Consider the following 18,033-nt stretch of genomic DNA (forward strand, 5'->3'; position numbering starts at 1 on the left):
TTGTAAATTTTGGAACTGTAACTACCATAGACGCTAAGGCCTCCCTCACACAGGGCGTTTTGTACAGCGTTTAGCGCTGCCTTTTCAGCCCAGCCCTAAACGCTGTACAACACTCCCATTCATTTCAATGGGGCTGCTCACACAGGGCTGAAAACACAGCGCCTTCCAACGCTGCACTTTGACAGCGATGCATGTTCTATTTTGGGGCGTTTTCAGCCCTGCGTCGCCCATTGAAATGAATGGGCAGCGGTTTTAGCACTGCTGAAAACGCGGCAACACTTGGTGCTGCGTGTTTAGCAGCGTTAACCGCTCGCCGATTTTCGGGGCGAGGGCTTGCCCTACCCCGAAAAGCAGTCCCAGTTAGATAGAGGAAAAAAAAGAAAGTAATACTCACCTAGCCGCTGCAGTCCGGGTCGGGGCCGCTGGTCTCTGCCGCTGATCCGGGCTTCCCCTGCATTCACAAGTCTATTGCCGTAGGCCAGGTTTGAGAACCCCGCCTCCGGCAATAGAGTGCTGTGATTGGTTGTCGGCACGCTTGATGCCCAATCACAACCCTTCATTGACTGTCTCAGCCAATCAGCGCCGGCAAGCTCTGATTGGCTGAGACAGTCAATGAAGGGCTGTGATTGGGCATCGAGCAAGCACCGACAACCAATCACAGCAGTCTATTGCCGGAGGCGGGGTTCTCAAACATGGCCTCCGGCAATAGACTTGGGAGTGCCGAGGAAGCCCGGATCAGCGGCAGAGACCAGCGGCCGCGACCCGGACTGCAGCGGCTAGGTGAGTATTGCTTTTTTTTTTCTTTTCAGCATTCTTGGCTGAAAGTATGCCAGCGCTGCTGAAACGGGGCGGAATCTGCAGTAACGCAGCGTTGAAAAACGCTGCGTTTCTGCAAACGCCATGTGTGAGGGAGGCCTAATGGAAAATACAGCACAGAGGTAATCAGCTGTTTCCGGACTCCTGGTCATGTCGTACAGAGAGGCATTCCCATCACGGTCGTGTTTGGCCAAGATAAGAATACCCATTGATAGTAATTGTGTTGTGTTATCAGATTATGTTATGTATGGAGTTGTTTTGGGGTCAGTTTGTGATCTTATTTGAGCACTGTATGGCGGTAACTACTTGGGCATTGTATGGCACTACTGTTTGGGTAGTGTACAATACAGATTATTTTGCATAGTGTATGGTTTGGTGGTGCTATTATTTGGGCACATTTATTTATATGATGGGCCAGCAGAAGGTTTTGCACAGGCCACCATCCAGCATAAGAGCGGCCCTGTACACACCATCATGTCCTGATTTACCCTTTGATGCTGGATGCTCCGCCTCTTCTATTAACCCCGCCTCTTTTTAAAGTATCAGCAAGTCACTTGATGGACAGTGTTGGATACTGTAGGCTCTTTTGGGCCCTTGTGTGGGAAGTGGAGCCGACTAACAAGACTCCGTGTGGCGGCCGCAGAGGACACGCGGAGGTTTACAAGCGCTGTGCTCACAAATAATGTCGTTTTTGCTCAGATGGAAAGATTTTATTTATTTCTTCCTTGTTTAGTTTTTGTTGGCCGTGAAATGCTGCAACCCCATAAAAGAGAAAACATCATGTAAAGAGAAAATATTGCCGGGCACAGAAATAATGTAATAAGTTGCTTTGGGAATTGTGTGTGGGGGAGGGGTGTAGAAAGGAGTAAAATCAGGAAGGGCAGAGGAGGATATGTAGCGGCATCTGTGGTCGAGACACAGAATAATCTGAGGTCCGGATCATGTGGTACTGACAAAGCGCAAAGACAAATGCACGCCTGAACCCAAAATGTGTCCAGTAGTCGCTCCTCTTCCTCCGTATAACTGCACTGATCGCGATGAGGCTCCTCCTGAAACAGTGACACAGTCACGCGTGGGCTGCGTCCACCAGCGACCGACCCGTGGGCTGCGTCCACCAGCGACCGACCCGTGGGCTGCGTCCACCAGCGACCGACCCGTGGGCTGCGTCCACCAGCGACCGACCCGTGGGCTGCGTCCACCAGCGACCGACCCGTGGGCTGCGTCCACCAGCGACCGACCCGTGGGCTGCGTCCACCAGCGACCGACCCGTGGGCTGCGTCCACCAGCGACCGACCCGTGGGCTGCGTCCACCAGCGACCGACCCGTGGGCTGCGTCCACCAGCGACCGACCCGTGGGCTGCGTCCACCAGCGACCGACCCGTGGGCTGCGTCCACCAGCGACCGACCCGTGGGCTGCGTCCACCAGCGACCGACCCGTGGGCTGCGTCCACCAGCGACCGACCCGTGGGCTGCGTCCACCAGCGACCGACCCGTGGGCTGCTTCCACTGTGTAGGATCATGCTTTTTCTATTCCAAAAAGAGCCAAGATTAGTGGGACTTTTTGGAACTCCAATATTAATGATGAATCATCAGGAGAGGTCATCAATATCCAGCGTCCCGTGGCTTGGGACCCCTGCTGATCAGCTGTTTGAAGCAGAGGTCTCTTCTCAGGCATCACATTCACTTGTCACATGGCCTGAGAACAGCTATTCCATACATAGCTCCGCCCGTGGCATTGTACAGCACCGCCCTAAGCGCTGCAGCCTCTTCAGCCTGCTGATTGGCGGAGTCCTAAGCAGTAGAACTGTGGCAATCAGTTAGTGGTGACCAGTCCTAAGGGGAAGCCATCAGTATTGGAGTCCACCCCTTTAAATATAGCTGGCACAACTTTTGTACGACACAGATCAGCGAGCCGCAATGAATACTATATTACGGGATCTCTCAGAATCTAATCTCATAATCTAGTATTCACAATCTGGAAGCGGCTCCTCAATAGCTTCTTCTCCTCCATTAGTCCATGCAGCAGTAATGCCGGAGGTTGTGTTGTGCTACTTTCTATGTGTGAGATGCACTTGATATTGTTTGGGCAGTGTACGGTCATATTGGCAGAGCGAGACCCGGAATGTAACACAATTGTCTTTTATTTGGGTTTCTCACCCTAGCGGCAGTCACTTTCTGCAAGAACAAACAGTAATTGATACCAATAGACGCCAAGAAGCAGCAGACATGAAAATCAACAGCGCCGCGGGATGCAGCGAAGGGACAGATGAGGGAGGACAGAGTGTGCCAGCAGGTGCCCGCTGCCTGAAGTGATGCCATATTTAGTGGGTAGGAGAGATGAGTCACTTAAAGTCACTACAAAATATGACGTTTGCAAGAAAATTGCATTGCATTGATGAACATATAATTTTCATGTGCGTGAAAATCGCCTGTTTTTTCAATAAGAAAATTAAAAAATCGCTTTTCACTTGCATGTAAATGCGATGCCACACCAAGTAATAGGCAGGTTTTCTGCCAACTTGCAGAAGAAGAAAAAATGGTGCAATTGTTCTTTCGATCTCCCAGCATCGCTGCAAAATTAAAATAATATACATACAGGTAAGTTCACGCAGTAAAAACAACAGGGTCTACTTCCTTGCTTCTTGCAGCGCACAAAACGTGAACGGGAAACTTACCTGTGTAAATACAGTTTATTCACACGTGCACATTTTTGGCGCGATTTTCGTTTGCATGAAAAAAACATACCATATCCTTTTTTGGTGCATATTATGGACTGAAATAGCACATTGAAATAAATGGGAATGCGTAAATACCTGCGTATTAGCGATAGAATTCAGTGGGGCCTATTGCGTTTTTTTTTTTTTTACATGTGTGAAAAATGCGATGATTGAGATTTCCAAAAAAAATGGAATACGCATGCAGTACGCAGTGTTTTGGTCCATAAGGGAGGGGCGTCATCACTCCTTAACGAGAGCACCTTGGAGGTAAGTGAGGAGACTTATAAGGCCATGTATGCTCCTCTGGGAAATCTATGCCAATAAGGAAGATGGAACAATGCCTCTGCAGCGCCACCTATTGGATGGCAGCCTTCCTGCAAATCAATGTCTGACCCTTTATACAGGTCTTTGAAACAATGACTGAGGGTCAAACACCCCGAATCAGCTGTCTGCATGGATTCTAGCTTGGTTTTTAATTCCCATTCATTGGTAAGTTATGTATAACGGCCCAGGCATTGATTTGCAGAAATGCTGCCATCCAATGAGTGGCGCTGCAGAGGTATTGTTCCATCTTCCTTATTTGTATATTGATCCATGAAAACGCAGCGTATTCAGATCGAAATCTGCATACACTCGTGTGAATGGGGGACGTCATAGTCAATGGCTTCCATTCAGTTAAGCCGTTAAGGGAGCTAACACTTCACACTGGAAGTGTGTGTATATATATTTATATATATATATATGTATGTGTGTATATATGTATATATGTGTGTGTGTGTGTGTGTGTGTGTGTGTGTGTGTGTGTGTGTGTGTGTGTGTGTGTGTGTGTGTGTGTGTGTGTATATATATATATATATATATATATATATATATATATATGTGTGTGTATGTGTATATATATATATATATATATGTGTGTGTGTATGTGTATATATGTGTGTGTGTGTATATATATATATGTATATGTATGTGTATATATATATATATAATGTGTTTATAGGCCGGTGACTGATCAGAATTGGTGCAGGGAACCTGCTGAGATTGAGGGCTCACCTGGCATCAGTTGGATCTTCCAGAGCGGCACTCTCTGTAGCCGCTCTCTGCTCTGGCTTACAGGGGGGTCCCATTGAAAATTGGGTTATCCCAGAATTTACTTATCACTTATCTGTAGGGTAAGTAATAATAGTTTGGTGGTCACACAGCTGAGCCCCCCCCCCCACTAATCCTGAGAATGGGTCCTTCCACCTTGTGCACAATGGCAGGTTACCCAGCTGATCTGTGGTCCCCCACCCAGGACAGAAATCATAAAAAATCCCTTTAACTTTAGATGCCTGATGTTTGAACGTTTTAACCCCTTAGTGACGGTCCTAGGGATATGACAAGTTTTGGGGATTTTCATCTCTACTTTTTAGAAGCCATAACTTGTATTTGTCCACCTGTATGAGGGGTGCGTTTTGCGTAGCGAGCTGTAGTTTTATTGGCACCATTTTTGGGTGCACATAATGTATTGTAGAACTTTTATTACTATTTTCTGGTGGGCTGGAAGAAAAAACACCAAGTCTCTCCGTCCGTTTCTCTTTTGTTTACAGTGTTAATGGTGCAGCATAAATGGCGCGATACATTGGGGTACATCCAGCTTGTTTGATCACGTTTATTGGAAGGCCAAATGAACATCATTTTGGCTCCTTTGCTTTTTATGATGTTTACCGTGCAGGATCGTTCGCTTCTCTGCACATAATGTAGGAGGTTTACTTGCAGTCCCATGTAAAAAAAACATACAAACTCATCTCTGCTACATCTGACGGCTGGCAGTTCTTATTTGTTTTCCCCCTTTAGATAATTGATGCCTGCGTTCTAGATGAATGCTTGGGTATAGAGTGCATGGGACAGGTGAGTATGAGGCGGGATGGTGCATGGTGTGCCCGCTCTTACCTGGACGCCCTTTCACAGACGCCAGGAGACAGATTTCCTGGCTTTGAAGTCTGCCCGACTTTGGTTCTGGCTGAGCGCTGCCTGCTAAGTGCTGTCCTGACGGGGAAGTCGTTGTGTTGTGCTCACGTCGCTAATAAAGACTCATTGGCTGGGAATAAAAGCGGAGCGATGTTGACCCGGCGCGTTTATGAGCTCTCACTACATTTGTATATACGGCTCTTTTTTCTGTTGCACAATCGTTAATATCCTTTCAACTTTCAACCTTTGTTTTGGCACCACGTGCGCGTCTGACTGGTTCACAGCGCCGGCGAAGCGACTGCAAAACATCTATTAGGTGCCTGGTGTGCGGAGCGTTTAGGGTTCTCGTCAGCCATTGAGTATTTATTCTTAAAGCGACAGTACACCTTTTTTTTAAGGTCTCGGGAGGTCCTGTAACTGGTATGGTCACAGCGACAGGAGAGGAGTGATGCGGCAAATCCCCCATATGTTGTAGACTCCGTGGTGGGAACATCATGGGGACACAAATGTAGGGCCCTTTTACCAATCATCGTTAAACAAGCGACATTCATTGAGGCTGTATTAACACAGGGGCGAGTGTGATATTTGCCCAAGAAGCGTCGATTTATATTGCAGCCTCAAACCTGCGACTTTTCAGCGAATAGAATGCGTTTTTTTAAAAATTCCATAGAAAAGAATAGGCAATTCTGTGTGTAGGATTGCACTAAAATAGGACATGCGGCTAGGGTTTTTTTTATCTTGGACTATCCCTCATGTAATGAATAAATTCATTACGAATCATGGGTCCCTTTAATACGCGAGGGCCTTCCAGATTGCAGTCGGATGGAAGTGATGCATGACAATCTCGTGTGAATACTCGTCACTCGTCTAACAGGCCTTCTACACTGGGTGATTCCAGCTCTTTGGGGGATGAACGCATTCGTCCCCATTCGCTTTCATCACTGTCGGCAGCACATCCCTATTCACGTGGGCAGATGCCCCTCCAATATTGATTGTGATTTTCTTTTTAGGCTGCGCAAAAGATGACTAACCTCACTCCTCATTCTATTAAGGGGGATTTCCTTCCTGGCCACAATGGGAGCTCTCCTCTTGGAGGACGGTTAAGTGTGTCTGTTTATAACAGCCGGGTACTCCGTGCAGAAAACAGCTGGATGCAGAAGGCAAGCAGGGACACCCCGCTTGTCTTCTGCATCCTCTGCTCTGAGCGCTTGGCTGTATAACAGCCGGACACTCGGAGCGGGGAACAGCTGGGTGCAGAAGACAAGCGAAGACACCCCGCTTGTCTTCTGCATCCTCCGCTGGCAGCGCAAGGTGATCGATCATCTTGCGCTGTGAATGATACAACGATTAGCGCTCAAAAGTCGCTTGAGCGACATCTTTTGAGCGATAATAGGTGTGTCTAAATGGGCCTTTAAACTAGAATAATATGGGAAGGGAAGTGAAAGGCCAGGCAAAAATCTACAACTAATGAATAAAACCTTGTAATTAGGCAAGAAAAGAAAGAACAAAGACAAAAAAGAAAAGTAGAGGAGCAAGAGACACCGATCACAAACTAAGGCCTCCTGCACACTGGTGGGTCGGACCCCCACATGCTTACCTGTCCGGTGTCTTCTCCTGTACGTCTTCTCCGTTTATAGGCCAAGGGGGAACCACTTTTAGGGCCTCAAGTGATAAAATCGTTCATCCAATCGCACCACAACTATTAATTTGTATATCTGCCTGAGATGGAACTGCATACCGTCTTTTGCAGCGAAACGACAACTTCTTCAAGGGACAGGGTTGTTTTTGGCAAAGAGTGTGTATGAAGGAGTCAGAGTCAGTGAAAATTAAAGAATCTGAGTTTTGGCTTACTGACTCCCAACCCTGTTTATTAGTGAGTAATGTAGTTTATGGAGTTGATGACAGGTTCCCTTTAACCAGTGGCGATTATTTCTATAGGTTGGTAGCGTCAGTTCAGAAGGTACCAATGGTGTAGCGATTAACCCTGTGAAGTGCCCACTTTGTCCAGTAAGTGAGTGTAAGCTCGTAGGTTTCCAGGAGTGGACATACCATATGTACAAGAGGGCTCCATCAGTATGTGCTCGCTTGTGGGGAAAGAAGACACTGCCACCTTAAAAAGGGCTTACCCTAATGTATTGCATGCAGGCAGCTGAGCGAGTGGATTTCATAGTTGGCAGTTGCAGGTGGATAGTTCTAGAGACCTAAAGGGGCCCTCTGCATGAGGCTCTTGTACTGATTCTGCCAAGGGGCCCTCTGTTGTAGGGGTCCCTGGAGCTCTCACGTGTCACTAAGCGGCTGTACTTTTCCGTGCCCAATGCGCTGATCTGTTGTGTTCTCTCTGTCTCATAGGTGAATGACGACTACAGCATCATCGGACGGTCCCTCTTCAAAAAGGAGACTAATATCCAACTGTTCGTGGGACTGAAAGTGACGCTTTCAACAGGAGAGGAAGGATCCATTGAAGGAAGCTTCGGGCAGAGCGGCAAGTTTAAAGTCCGAATCCCCAGTAAGTTCATGTTTTAACTAATGCAAATAAGAAAGATGGAAAAATACCTCTACAGCGCCATCTATTGGATGGGAAATAACTACTTTTACAGTGTTAACAGATATCTCTCTGAAAATACAGGAAGAGCAAATGCAAGTAGTGACAGCTCATAGGATTAATGCGGCAAGGCACTGCAGTGGCATCACAGGAGAGCGGCACATTACAGGGGTACTTCGAGTATTTTCTTTGTAAAACTCTGTTCCCCATGCAGTAACATAACATAGCAGCTTGTACTCCTCGCTCCTGCTGTGCCCCACTCTGCCACTCCGGGTTTCTTCTCTAACGCCATGTTTGCAGGCCTCCACAGCCTGTTATGGGATGTTCACAGGTGCTGCAGCCAATTCCTCGTCAAAATCCGCACTTACTGTGCAAATTTTAATGCATGTTTTTATGCGGAAATGCTGCATAATTTACTGCAGCATTTCAGCCTCATGTGGACGTACCCTTAAGGGTCTCTCCAGGACTGAGATATTGAGGGCCATCCCCAGGATAGCTCATCACTATAAGATTGGTGACATTGCTCAGAACCTCGTTCCTCATCAGGTGTGTGATGACACTCAGTGAAGTCACTGTCATTGACCTAAGAGCAGCTCGGTGTTATGAAAGTCTGGGTTGAAGTCTCCAGGGCCCCAACATGTCTGTATACAGTGAATGGGATTTACTGAGACAGCCAGGTGGGCTTCACTGCATCATTTACATAACTCCCATAGAAGTCAGTTGGAATTGTCATGAACACCCATGTTTATGGGGAAGCTGGAGGAAACTGCCAGTCAATCATTCAACTGACAGCTGTTGAAGGTGTATAGCAGCCTTTACTTTTTTAAGTTTATTCTGTTTTCCGTATTCATTAATAGATCACTGCTTTTATACAGAACTGCAGATCCCCATCATACCTTCTTAACTGCCCTACCCTAGTCCAACGCCGGAGCCAAAGTCCCCACCGCTGTGATGGCGGAAGAGGCTGCGGTGATTGTGCTGTTCATTCTGCACATGATTATTCAGCCACTCCTAAGCTTAAGTGGTCAGGTGCCATTATTGGCAAAATCACTCCTGAGGCTTATGATTGAATTGAGCAGTCACTTGCGCAATAAACTGCACTGCTTTTTCTGAGATTTGAGCAGCAGGGACTGGGGCTCCTGTTCTGAATGAGGGTCCACTTTACATCGTAATCTGCCACTAAGTGTTTTATTTGTTTTTAGTCCTAGAAAGTCTCTTTTAAATTCAGTAGTATCAGTGTAATTTCATATGCAGTGAGCTCCCCCTAGTGGTGACTCCAAGGAAGCTAGAATTGTATCATGTAACTGTGTGATGAAGCGGGAAGCTTCCACCCTAGTATACATTCTGCAGTTTATTAGCACAAAAATGTGGATCTTTTTATGTGGAAAAAAAGGTGTATCTTAAAATTTCGTGAGAGAGAGCCTTCACAAAAATTAACAGAATTGTATTTGACACTGAGAAATGCAAGGTCCTACATCTGGGCAAGAAAAAAAGCTCATTCAGAATGGGAGGAATTGAGCAGCACATGTGAAAAAGACTTTCGTGTACTAATAGATCACAGACTGAACATGAGTCAACAGTGTGATGCAACAGCAAAAAAATGCAAACACAATTCTGGGATGTATTAAGAGAAGCATAGTGTCTAGATCACGTGAGGTAATTATGACCCTTTACTCTTCCTTGGTCAGATCTCATCTGCAATACTGTGTCCATTCCTGGGCACCGGACAATAAAAAAGACATAGTCAGACTGGAGCAAGTTCAAAGAAGTGCTACCAAGATGGTGAGCAGTCTGCAAATCATGCCCTATGAGGAACATTTAAAGGATCTTGTAAAAATAAGGCTGAGAGGAGACTTAATAGCTTTCTACAAATATCTCATGGGCCGTCACAGTGCAGAGGGATCAGCCCTATTCTTATCTGCACAAGGAAAGACTAGAAGCAATGGGATGAAACTGAAGGGGAGGAGACAAAGATAAGATATTAGACAGTGAGGGTGATCAATGAGTGGAACAGGTGTCCACGGGAGGTGGGGAGTTCTTCAATGGAAGCCTCCAGATGCAGGACAGACATCTGTCTGGGATAATTTAGTAATCCTGCACTGAGCAGGGGGTCGGACCCGATGACCCTTGAGGTCTCTTCTAACTTCACCATCCTATGATTCTACGATTATCTGAAAAATAAACGTCCCAAGTGCGTAATGCTGTAACAGAATGCCTAAAACGCGTGTGCGGAAGACAGATTGAGACTTGAGAGCCTGCGTTGACTTTCTCAAGGCTTTTGGTTTCTTTATGAAGATGTGGAGGATGTTTCGGTGGTAGGTGTGAGGTTACATAATAGTGTCAGATACTAATTCTGGCTTTTGAAGTAATCGGTGACTTGATGTAATTACGGTGTCACAATGTCGGCCACGTCCTTTGTGGAGATCACATTTTTTTATCTGCGGCCGGCTGATGCTAGTCAGACTAATCATGCAATTCTGCGTACAATAGTCTTCTAAAGAGCTCTGTGTCCCCTGAATGGAGGCTCTTCTGCTGCTCTTATAATCCAGGGTTAAAAATAGTTTCCTCCAGTGGAAGGAAGGCGGCGAATGATTAAATTGCAAATGCGCATGGAATAAAATGATGTCGCCATAATACGCATTGTAGCAGAATCATGGATTTCAGCTAACGCTCGGAAGTTCCTCATTGTAGAGTGCAGACGCATAAGTAAGATGGATATATTGCAGGAGAAGGATCAAACTCTTCTCAGGCGCGATCCGGTTGTACAAATTGTCTTTGCGGCGGAGTTAAGATAGTATGACACGAGAGGAGATAAGTTCATTAGAGGCTTGTTGAAGCTGCTCATGAGCATCATCCTTCAGCGTACGAGAAGCACTTTCTGGCGGCAGTCATTTAACCATATTGATTGCCCAACCAAACAGATATTCCCCATGCTCCCAAGCTAAAAGGGGAATTTCAACCAGACTGCCAGTGGCCTCTGCGGTTATAGGCGTAATATGAGCACATCACCTGGAAGAGGTCAGAGGAGAACCTTTGCAGAAGTGCGCAACTCTGAAATGACTCCCTTTGTCTAATTTCTGAACCCTCCAGAGACCTTATGCAAGTCGTTTGCTGGCTACTGTGCACACTTGTCTGTAAGTCAAACTTTCGATATCACGGCTATATCAACACAAAGATTAAAAAAAAGTTACAACAGTGGCAAGACGGTGACAAGATATACATATGTATCTTTTAAAGAGATTATAGTTTTAGTACAGCCAAAAAAAACTATATATATTTGGTGTGGATGTAATCGTCCTGACCCACTGAATCAATTAGCATGTCACTTTTACTGCAGTGTGTACACCGTAAAAACAAAACTCATCCCCCGCCTCCCCGTCAAAAACAAAATTAGTGTTTTTGGCGGGGAGGCGGGGGGTGAGTTTTTCAGTACATTAAGCAACAAGCCCTCAGACAGTGATATTGATGGATAAATGAGACGTGATTTTTTTTTTGAAAGTGGGGAGAAAAAAACGAAAATGGTAAAAAAAAGGGGTTTAATGGTAATCCAGCATTAGACTACTTCGGTCCCGTGCCGGATTATGAGCCTCCTTGATACTGATCGCTCTGTAAAGGATAGGTCATCAATAGTTGTTGGTCAGGGGTCCAACACCCGCCAATTACTGCTGACATGTTAATGTAAACACACGGCCCCGTACACACTTCAGGGGTCCAGGATGGTACTGTGGGCTCAGTAATTCAAATGAAATACCATTCCTGGCCTCTGCTCTGGGCTTCCGGTATACAAACTCAGCAACCTGGCGACCAGCTGATTAGAAGGGGTCCCAGGTGGTTCTTCCCCGATGATCAAGTATCAATGACCAATCCTGAGGACAGACCCTCCGTATTCTCTTCTCCATAACTGTAGAGCGCTGTTTGTTCTAAATCCGCCTTTTAACAGACTGCAGGGGAGTAGAGGTGTCCGCTGTCAGTGACCTTTGCTTGGAGGAAGATCAGTTTGGCTATTGATGGACGGAGGTTCCCAACTTTTTCTATTTTCTGCGCCAGTTTCAATTTTAAGTGCTGTTGGGAGCCTCATTAGGGTAAACGTGGAGATTGAGAACGCGTACAATTGCAAAGAGTTGCAGAACTTTTTAACACATTCATCTTCTGCCATCCCAAGTGACCGAATGTGTCTGCAGAAACGTTTGCTAGCTGGTGCATGTGGTTAGAACTAAGGCCTCCTATGGTGACTTGCACAGAATGGCGTCAAAAGCCCAACTTGTGGCTCCCCAACTGCTGCAGAACTTCATCTCCCAGCCCAAAGGGTGACAGGATGTTGTGAGCTGTGCTTACGCAAAAGCTGGAGAGTCACAACCTTGATCTCATCACTTTACTGTTCTAAGGTACCGCGGTGCAGCGAGCCTGCAGGGAAGAGGATGGGTGACATGGGACCCCTGTTCTCTGAATAAGTGGGGTCTCAACGGCCCACCAATCAGACTTTTCTCACCTGCCTTGTGAATAGGCGATGAAAGTAAATTCTGCCTTAAAGGGGTTGTCCCGCGGCAGAAATCAAATTTTTTTTCTCCTCCCAGTCCCCCTGCTAAAGCAAACATAGTACACTACACTTGGAAAGCGTTATAAAAGAGCGTTTCTACTTACCAGTACCTCGTTTCCTGAACTTTTAAAATTTCTTCTTTAAAGATGGCCGCCGGTCCTTTCCCAATGATGCACCGCGGTTTTCTCCCATGGTGCACTGTGGATGTCTTGCGTTCCACTGCCTATTACAGCCACCTAATTGGCTGATCGGCACCACGTGACGGGGCGGAGCTACGATGACGACGCGCAGACCAGCTCTCTCTGGCGCGAGCACACAGCAGAAGACCGGACTGCGCAAGCAAGTCTAAAGAAGCAAGAAGACACCGAAATTTGACGGATCCATGGAGACGGGGACGCCAGCAACGGAGGGGGTAAGTGAATAACTTCTGTATGGCTCATATTTAATGCACGATGTACATTACAAAGTGCATTAATATGGCCATACAGAAGTGTATAACCCCACTTGCTGCCGCGGGACAACCCCTTTAACCTCTTTAATCATCTCCAGTAATTCCCTGGAGGATTTTCCCATACGCAGTGTTCACAGACATGATCATCGTAAAGGCACCAACACTGTCACGTGTAAATGCTTAATATTTTACTCGTCTCATTGATAAATGGTCATTCCAGCCTTAAACTTACAGAGGAAACTATCGGAGGCGGACCGGAGGAACAGCTGAGGTTAGGAACTCTGCTACATAGCAGCTCCTGCCAGGTGTGATCCCTCTGGGTCATGCCAGTACCCATAATTCACTGCAACAGTTTAGTCTTCCTGCACCTGCGACTCTCAGACCGACGCCCCCTCCGTCTCCCGCTCTCACCCTCATTTCCTCTTCAGCTTTGCTCTTGGCTCAACAAACAATCATTTGAAAACCTTGATTCTAGACTTTGTGTTAATGGCAGCAATTGAGATAATTTTAGGAAATGTCTCTAAGCGGAGAGCGCTCAGTGTTTCCCACTGGACACACACTGAAGTTTAGTCTACAAGGGGAAACAAATGGTGACGTGCAAAAATAGACGTGTAAACAGCAAACGATTTATATATGCAGACAAATCCTTGAAATATAATTTGCTGATCAGTTCGCATTCACTGTACTGGATGATCGCTGTTCACACGTAACAAGGAAACGATAATTTTTATGCCGGTATAAAATGAACAATAGACTGTAAGCGAATGATCATCGTTCGGCGTTCATTCGTTGGCCAAGTTTACATTGAACAGTTATCATTCAAATTCGCTAAATTCAATGATTTTTTGAACAACTGTTTGATGGTTCGATCCTCTGCTCTGCTATGCAGACTCACCAGAATGCTAGTAGGGCGCTACAATGTGGCGAGTAAGGTACATTTAAAGGGGCCGTCCCAGAAAAAGTAACTTATACTCGATCCACAGGAGAGAGAATAATAAGCTGATCAGTGGGGGCTCAAGTACTCAGCTATCTTCTACAGTCTTGTTGAGATGAATGGATCTATGGTGAAGAGGTGCCACTGCATTTATTGCAGGGAACTCCAAACCCTCATTCTCAGGATGGCTGAGGTGGAACTCTCATTGAACAGGTAGTCAGTATTTATCATGTGGCTAGGTGATACGTTTTTGTGAGAAAACGTCATTAAGCTTTAGTTGATACCTAAAAGGGACTATCCAACTGCATCATTTTTTAGGTCCAGTGCTCTCGCGTTATTATAATTCATCTTTTTACAGTTGTAGGTCTCCATTACTGGCACAGTGATCAAAATCCCCTGCAAATACCTAAAATTCTTGCTGCTAACAATGTCCACTAGGGAGAGCTCACTGTCTACTCATTTATTACTTCAGTTCTATGTATAAATACATCAAGACTGTAACAAGGTGGCGATCTAATAACTATGTATACATATATCAGGAGTCAATACAGAGATCTCTCTTATCATCTATTTATACCCAGATCTAACGTCTTAGGCCACTCTCACACATGCGGATGGCAAATCGCAGAGTTTTCGATTGCGGCGTTTTCCCACGATTTTACTTTTGCTGACAACGGTTTTATTGCAACCCATCATTGTGATGGTGCACTAAAAGCGGCAAAATAGAGCAGACAGCGATCGAAAATTGTGACTTTCTAGAAAACGCCGCGATCGAGCGCATGTCTGCAAGGACCAGTTGAAATTGATGGGAGCATTATGCCGCTATCGCTTAGGCGTTCAAAACGTGTAATGTGTGAGAGAGCCTTAACTAGCTCTATTTAGGAGCCGCCGATGTAGTAGACATGCAGGTCACTAGGGAGTAGTGAGGATAGCCAGGGGTCGTTATCGTAAAGTCTCAGCCTGCACTACAAATGGATTAGGTGGGTAACGTAGTCAGAGGAGAAGACAGAAGTCAGTATCAGGACTTCTTGCAGAAATAGCGGAGAAGCAGGCAAAGTGGAGCTTGATCAAACAGTGCTGTCAGCAGATTAATCATGCACTGTGTAGTGGCAGGGCCAGGCTTTTACAGTAAGTGCAGTCAGGGACAGATGAGGGTTCAGGATCAGGAGGCAGGAACTAAATGACCGGAATAATAGAACAAGGCTGATTGTAATGCAAGGGCACTGTCCACAGACTGCATAGCTCAGTAGTGAGAGCTACTGACTGGAGCGCAGGAGGTTCCTGGTTTGATTCCTAAAACCAGGACTGTAACAAGGGGGTGCTCTAATAAATGTATAGATATATCAGGGGTCAGTATAGAGATCTCACCCATTATGTATTATACCAATGTCTGTTACAAGGGGGCACTCTAATAACTATGTATAGATGTATCCAAAGTCAGAAAACAGCAATCTCTCCTATCATCTGTTATACCCTGGACTGTAACTGTAAGAAGGGGGCGCTATTATATATATGTAGGGGTCAGAACAAAGATTTCTCCTACCATCTATTATACCAAGGACTGTGAATATAAGAAGAGAGCGCTATTATTTCTATGTATAGATATATCAGGGGTCAGTGCAGAGATCTCTCCCATCATCTATTTATACCCAGGACTGTAACAAGGGGACACTCTAATAACTATGCATAGATATATCAGGGATTAGAACAGAGATCTATCTCATCATCTATTTATACCCAGGACTGTAACAAAGGGGCGCTCTAATAGCTATGTATAGATATATCAGGGTTCAGAACACAAATTTCTCCTATCATGTATTATACTAAGGACTATGACTACAAGAAGGGGGCGCTATTACAACTATGTATAGATATTTAAGGGGTGAGTGCAGAGATCTCTCCTATCATCTTTAATACCCAAGACTGTATTAAAGGGGGCTCTAATAATTAATATATAATCACTGGACAATATATAGATCTCTCCTATCATCTAGTTATACCAAAGACTGTAACAAGAGGGTGCTCTAATAACTATGTTTAATTATATCGGGGGTGCATATAGAGATCCCTACCTTCATGTTTTTATACAGAGGACTGTAACAAGGTGGCACTCTAATAACTATGTATAGCTATATCAGGGGTCAGTACAGAGATCTTTCCCATCATCTATTATACCAAGGACTGCAACAAGGGGGTGCTGTAATATTTATGTATAGATATTTCAGGGGTCAGGACAGAGATCTCTCCCATCATCTATTTATACCCAGGACTGTAAGAAATAGCGCTCTAATAACTATGTATAGATAAATCAGGGGTCAGTACGGAGATCTCTTCCATCATCAAACTACTAACGACCACTTGTCTGTGAGTATGTATGTCTGTATGTGTGTGAGTAATTCTTATGCTCCACCCCTGGTGATGTCCTCTTTCCGCCCCCTGGTGACGTCATCGAAGGCCCTACAACATATATAAAACACAGAGCCTGACTGATAGAAGAACAACACAGTTAGGGCTCTTGAAAAGGGGAGGACAAAAATAATAATATAATAATAATAATCATCTTTATTTGTATAGCGTCAACTTATTCCGCAGCGCTTACATAACAAAATGAGAATAGAACTAAGCCATTATTGTCTTAGACACAACTTAGCGGTCCTAACAGAACACATTGACCTACCTCCACCACAGAGATCTGGCGGGCTGAAGGACCTGTGGTGATGTCACTGCTGTGGGAGGAGCCAAGCTGTGTTTGTCTTGTGTGGTGATCAAGCTGCTCTGTGTGTGTGATGTGTGGGGATCATAATGCATGTACCATGTAGCAGAGCTGTGTGGCACATTGCTGGTACTATAATTTCCTACACAACTCAGCAGTCCTGACAGAACACACTGACCTACTACCACCACAGAGATCTGGTGGGCTAAAGGACCTGTGGTGATGTCACTGTTGTGGAAGGAGCCAAGCTGTGTTTGTCTTGTTCTAATCAAGCTACTGTGTGTGTGATGTGCCACCAGAAACACTGGTACTATAACTTCCTTATAATTACTAGTCTATTTATACCCAGGACTGTAACTGTAATGCAATGGTTCTGTCCACAGACTGGATAGCTCAGTAGTGAGAGTTACTGACTGGAGCGCAGGAGGCAGTGGGCCCCTCCTTCGAGGAGGGTCTCCGGACATTGCAGGGCCTGGTTTAGCGGAATACCATTTGTGAAATTCCCCTGAGAGCCTTGGAGCATGTATGTTTTCTCCTGCCAATCTGTGGTTGACCGTCAGACGGGAGTGTTGGCAGGAAACACAACTTGGTGTGTCCCATAGTTGGCATAGAACGGGCTCTGGGCGGTAGAACCATGTTGGGCATTGTTATACGTGAACTTCACTGTTGGTAGATAATCCACCCAGTCATCCTGAAGATGAGAGACTGTAGCAGTATTCCCCTGCTTCGAGTCTGCTTAGTACTCTCGGTCTGGCAATTGGACTGAGGATGAAAGGCAGAGGATAGACTCACTATAGTTCCCAGAGCCGTGCAGAAGTGTCTCCAGAACTTTGAGGTGAACTTAACCCCTCTGTCTGAGTTGATATCATGAGGAATTCCATTTAGTTGGAAAACTTTCTGGATTGTCAGCTTTGCTGTGTGCTCGGCGGTGGGAATCTTATTTATGGGGATGAAGTGAGCCATCCTCGTGAGTCGGTCCACCACTACAAGGGTGGTAGTCATTCCTTTCGAGGGGGCAGATCCACTATAAAGTCCATCGATATAGATCCCCATGTCCTAGATGGGACTGGAAGATTTTGGAGGAAACCCATAGGGGTTTCTTGTTCTGGTCGCATACTTCGCAAGAGGTGACATACCTCTTCACATCCTTCCTGCAGTTGGGCCACCAGAAGGAACAAAGCAAGAGTTCTAAAGTCTTTGTGACCCTGGCCAGCTTGGAATCATGGACCTGCTTAAGGACTTTGAGTTAACCAGCCTCTGGAATATCTGTTTGGTCTTCTCGCCTCAAGTCCATCGTTGAAAGAAAGCTTCACATCCTTGTAAGGAGGACTCAAGAAGGGGTCATTTTCTTATCCTCCCTTAAGCTCCTCCCC

General features: G+C 45.7%; 1 protein-coding gene across 1 annotated transcript in view; it reads left to right on the forward strand.

The window, feature by feature from the left end:
- The window catches only part of EEFSEC (eukaryotic elongation factor, selenocysteine-tRNA specific), a 194,528-nt gene that overhangs the window by 123,369 nt on the left and 53,126 nt on the right, over positions 1 to 18,033 (forward strand). The window contains exon 6 of the mRNA XM_066596150.1: positions 7,833 to 7,989. Coding sequence (XP_066452247.1) covers positions 7,833 to 7,989 — 157 coding nt within the window. The remainder of the gene's footprint in view (positions 1 to 7,832; positions 7,990 to 18,033) is intronic.

This window comes from Eleutherodactylus coqui, chromosome 3 (assembly GCF_035609145.1).
Source record: "Eleutherodactylus coqui strain aEleCoq1 chromosome 3, aEleCoq1.hap1, whole genome shotgun sequence".
Classification (NCBI taxonomy): Eukaryota; Metazoa; Chordata; class Amphibia; order Anura; family Eleutherodactylidae; genus Eleutherodactylus; species Eleutherodactylus coqui.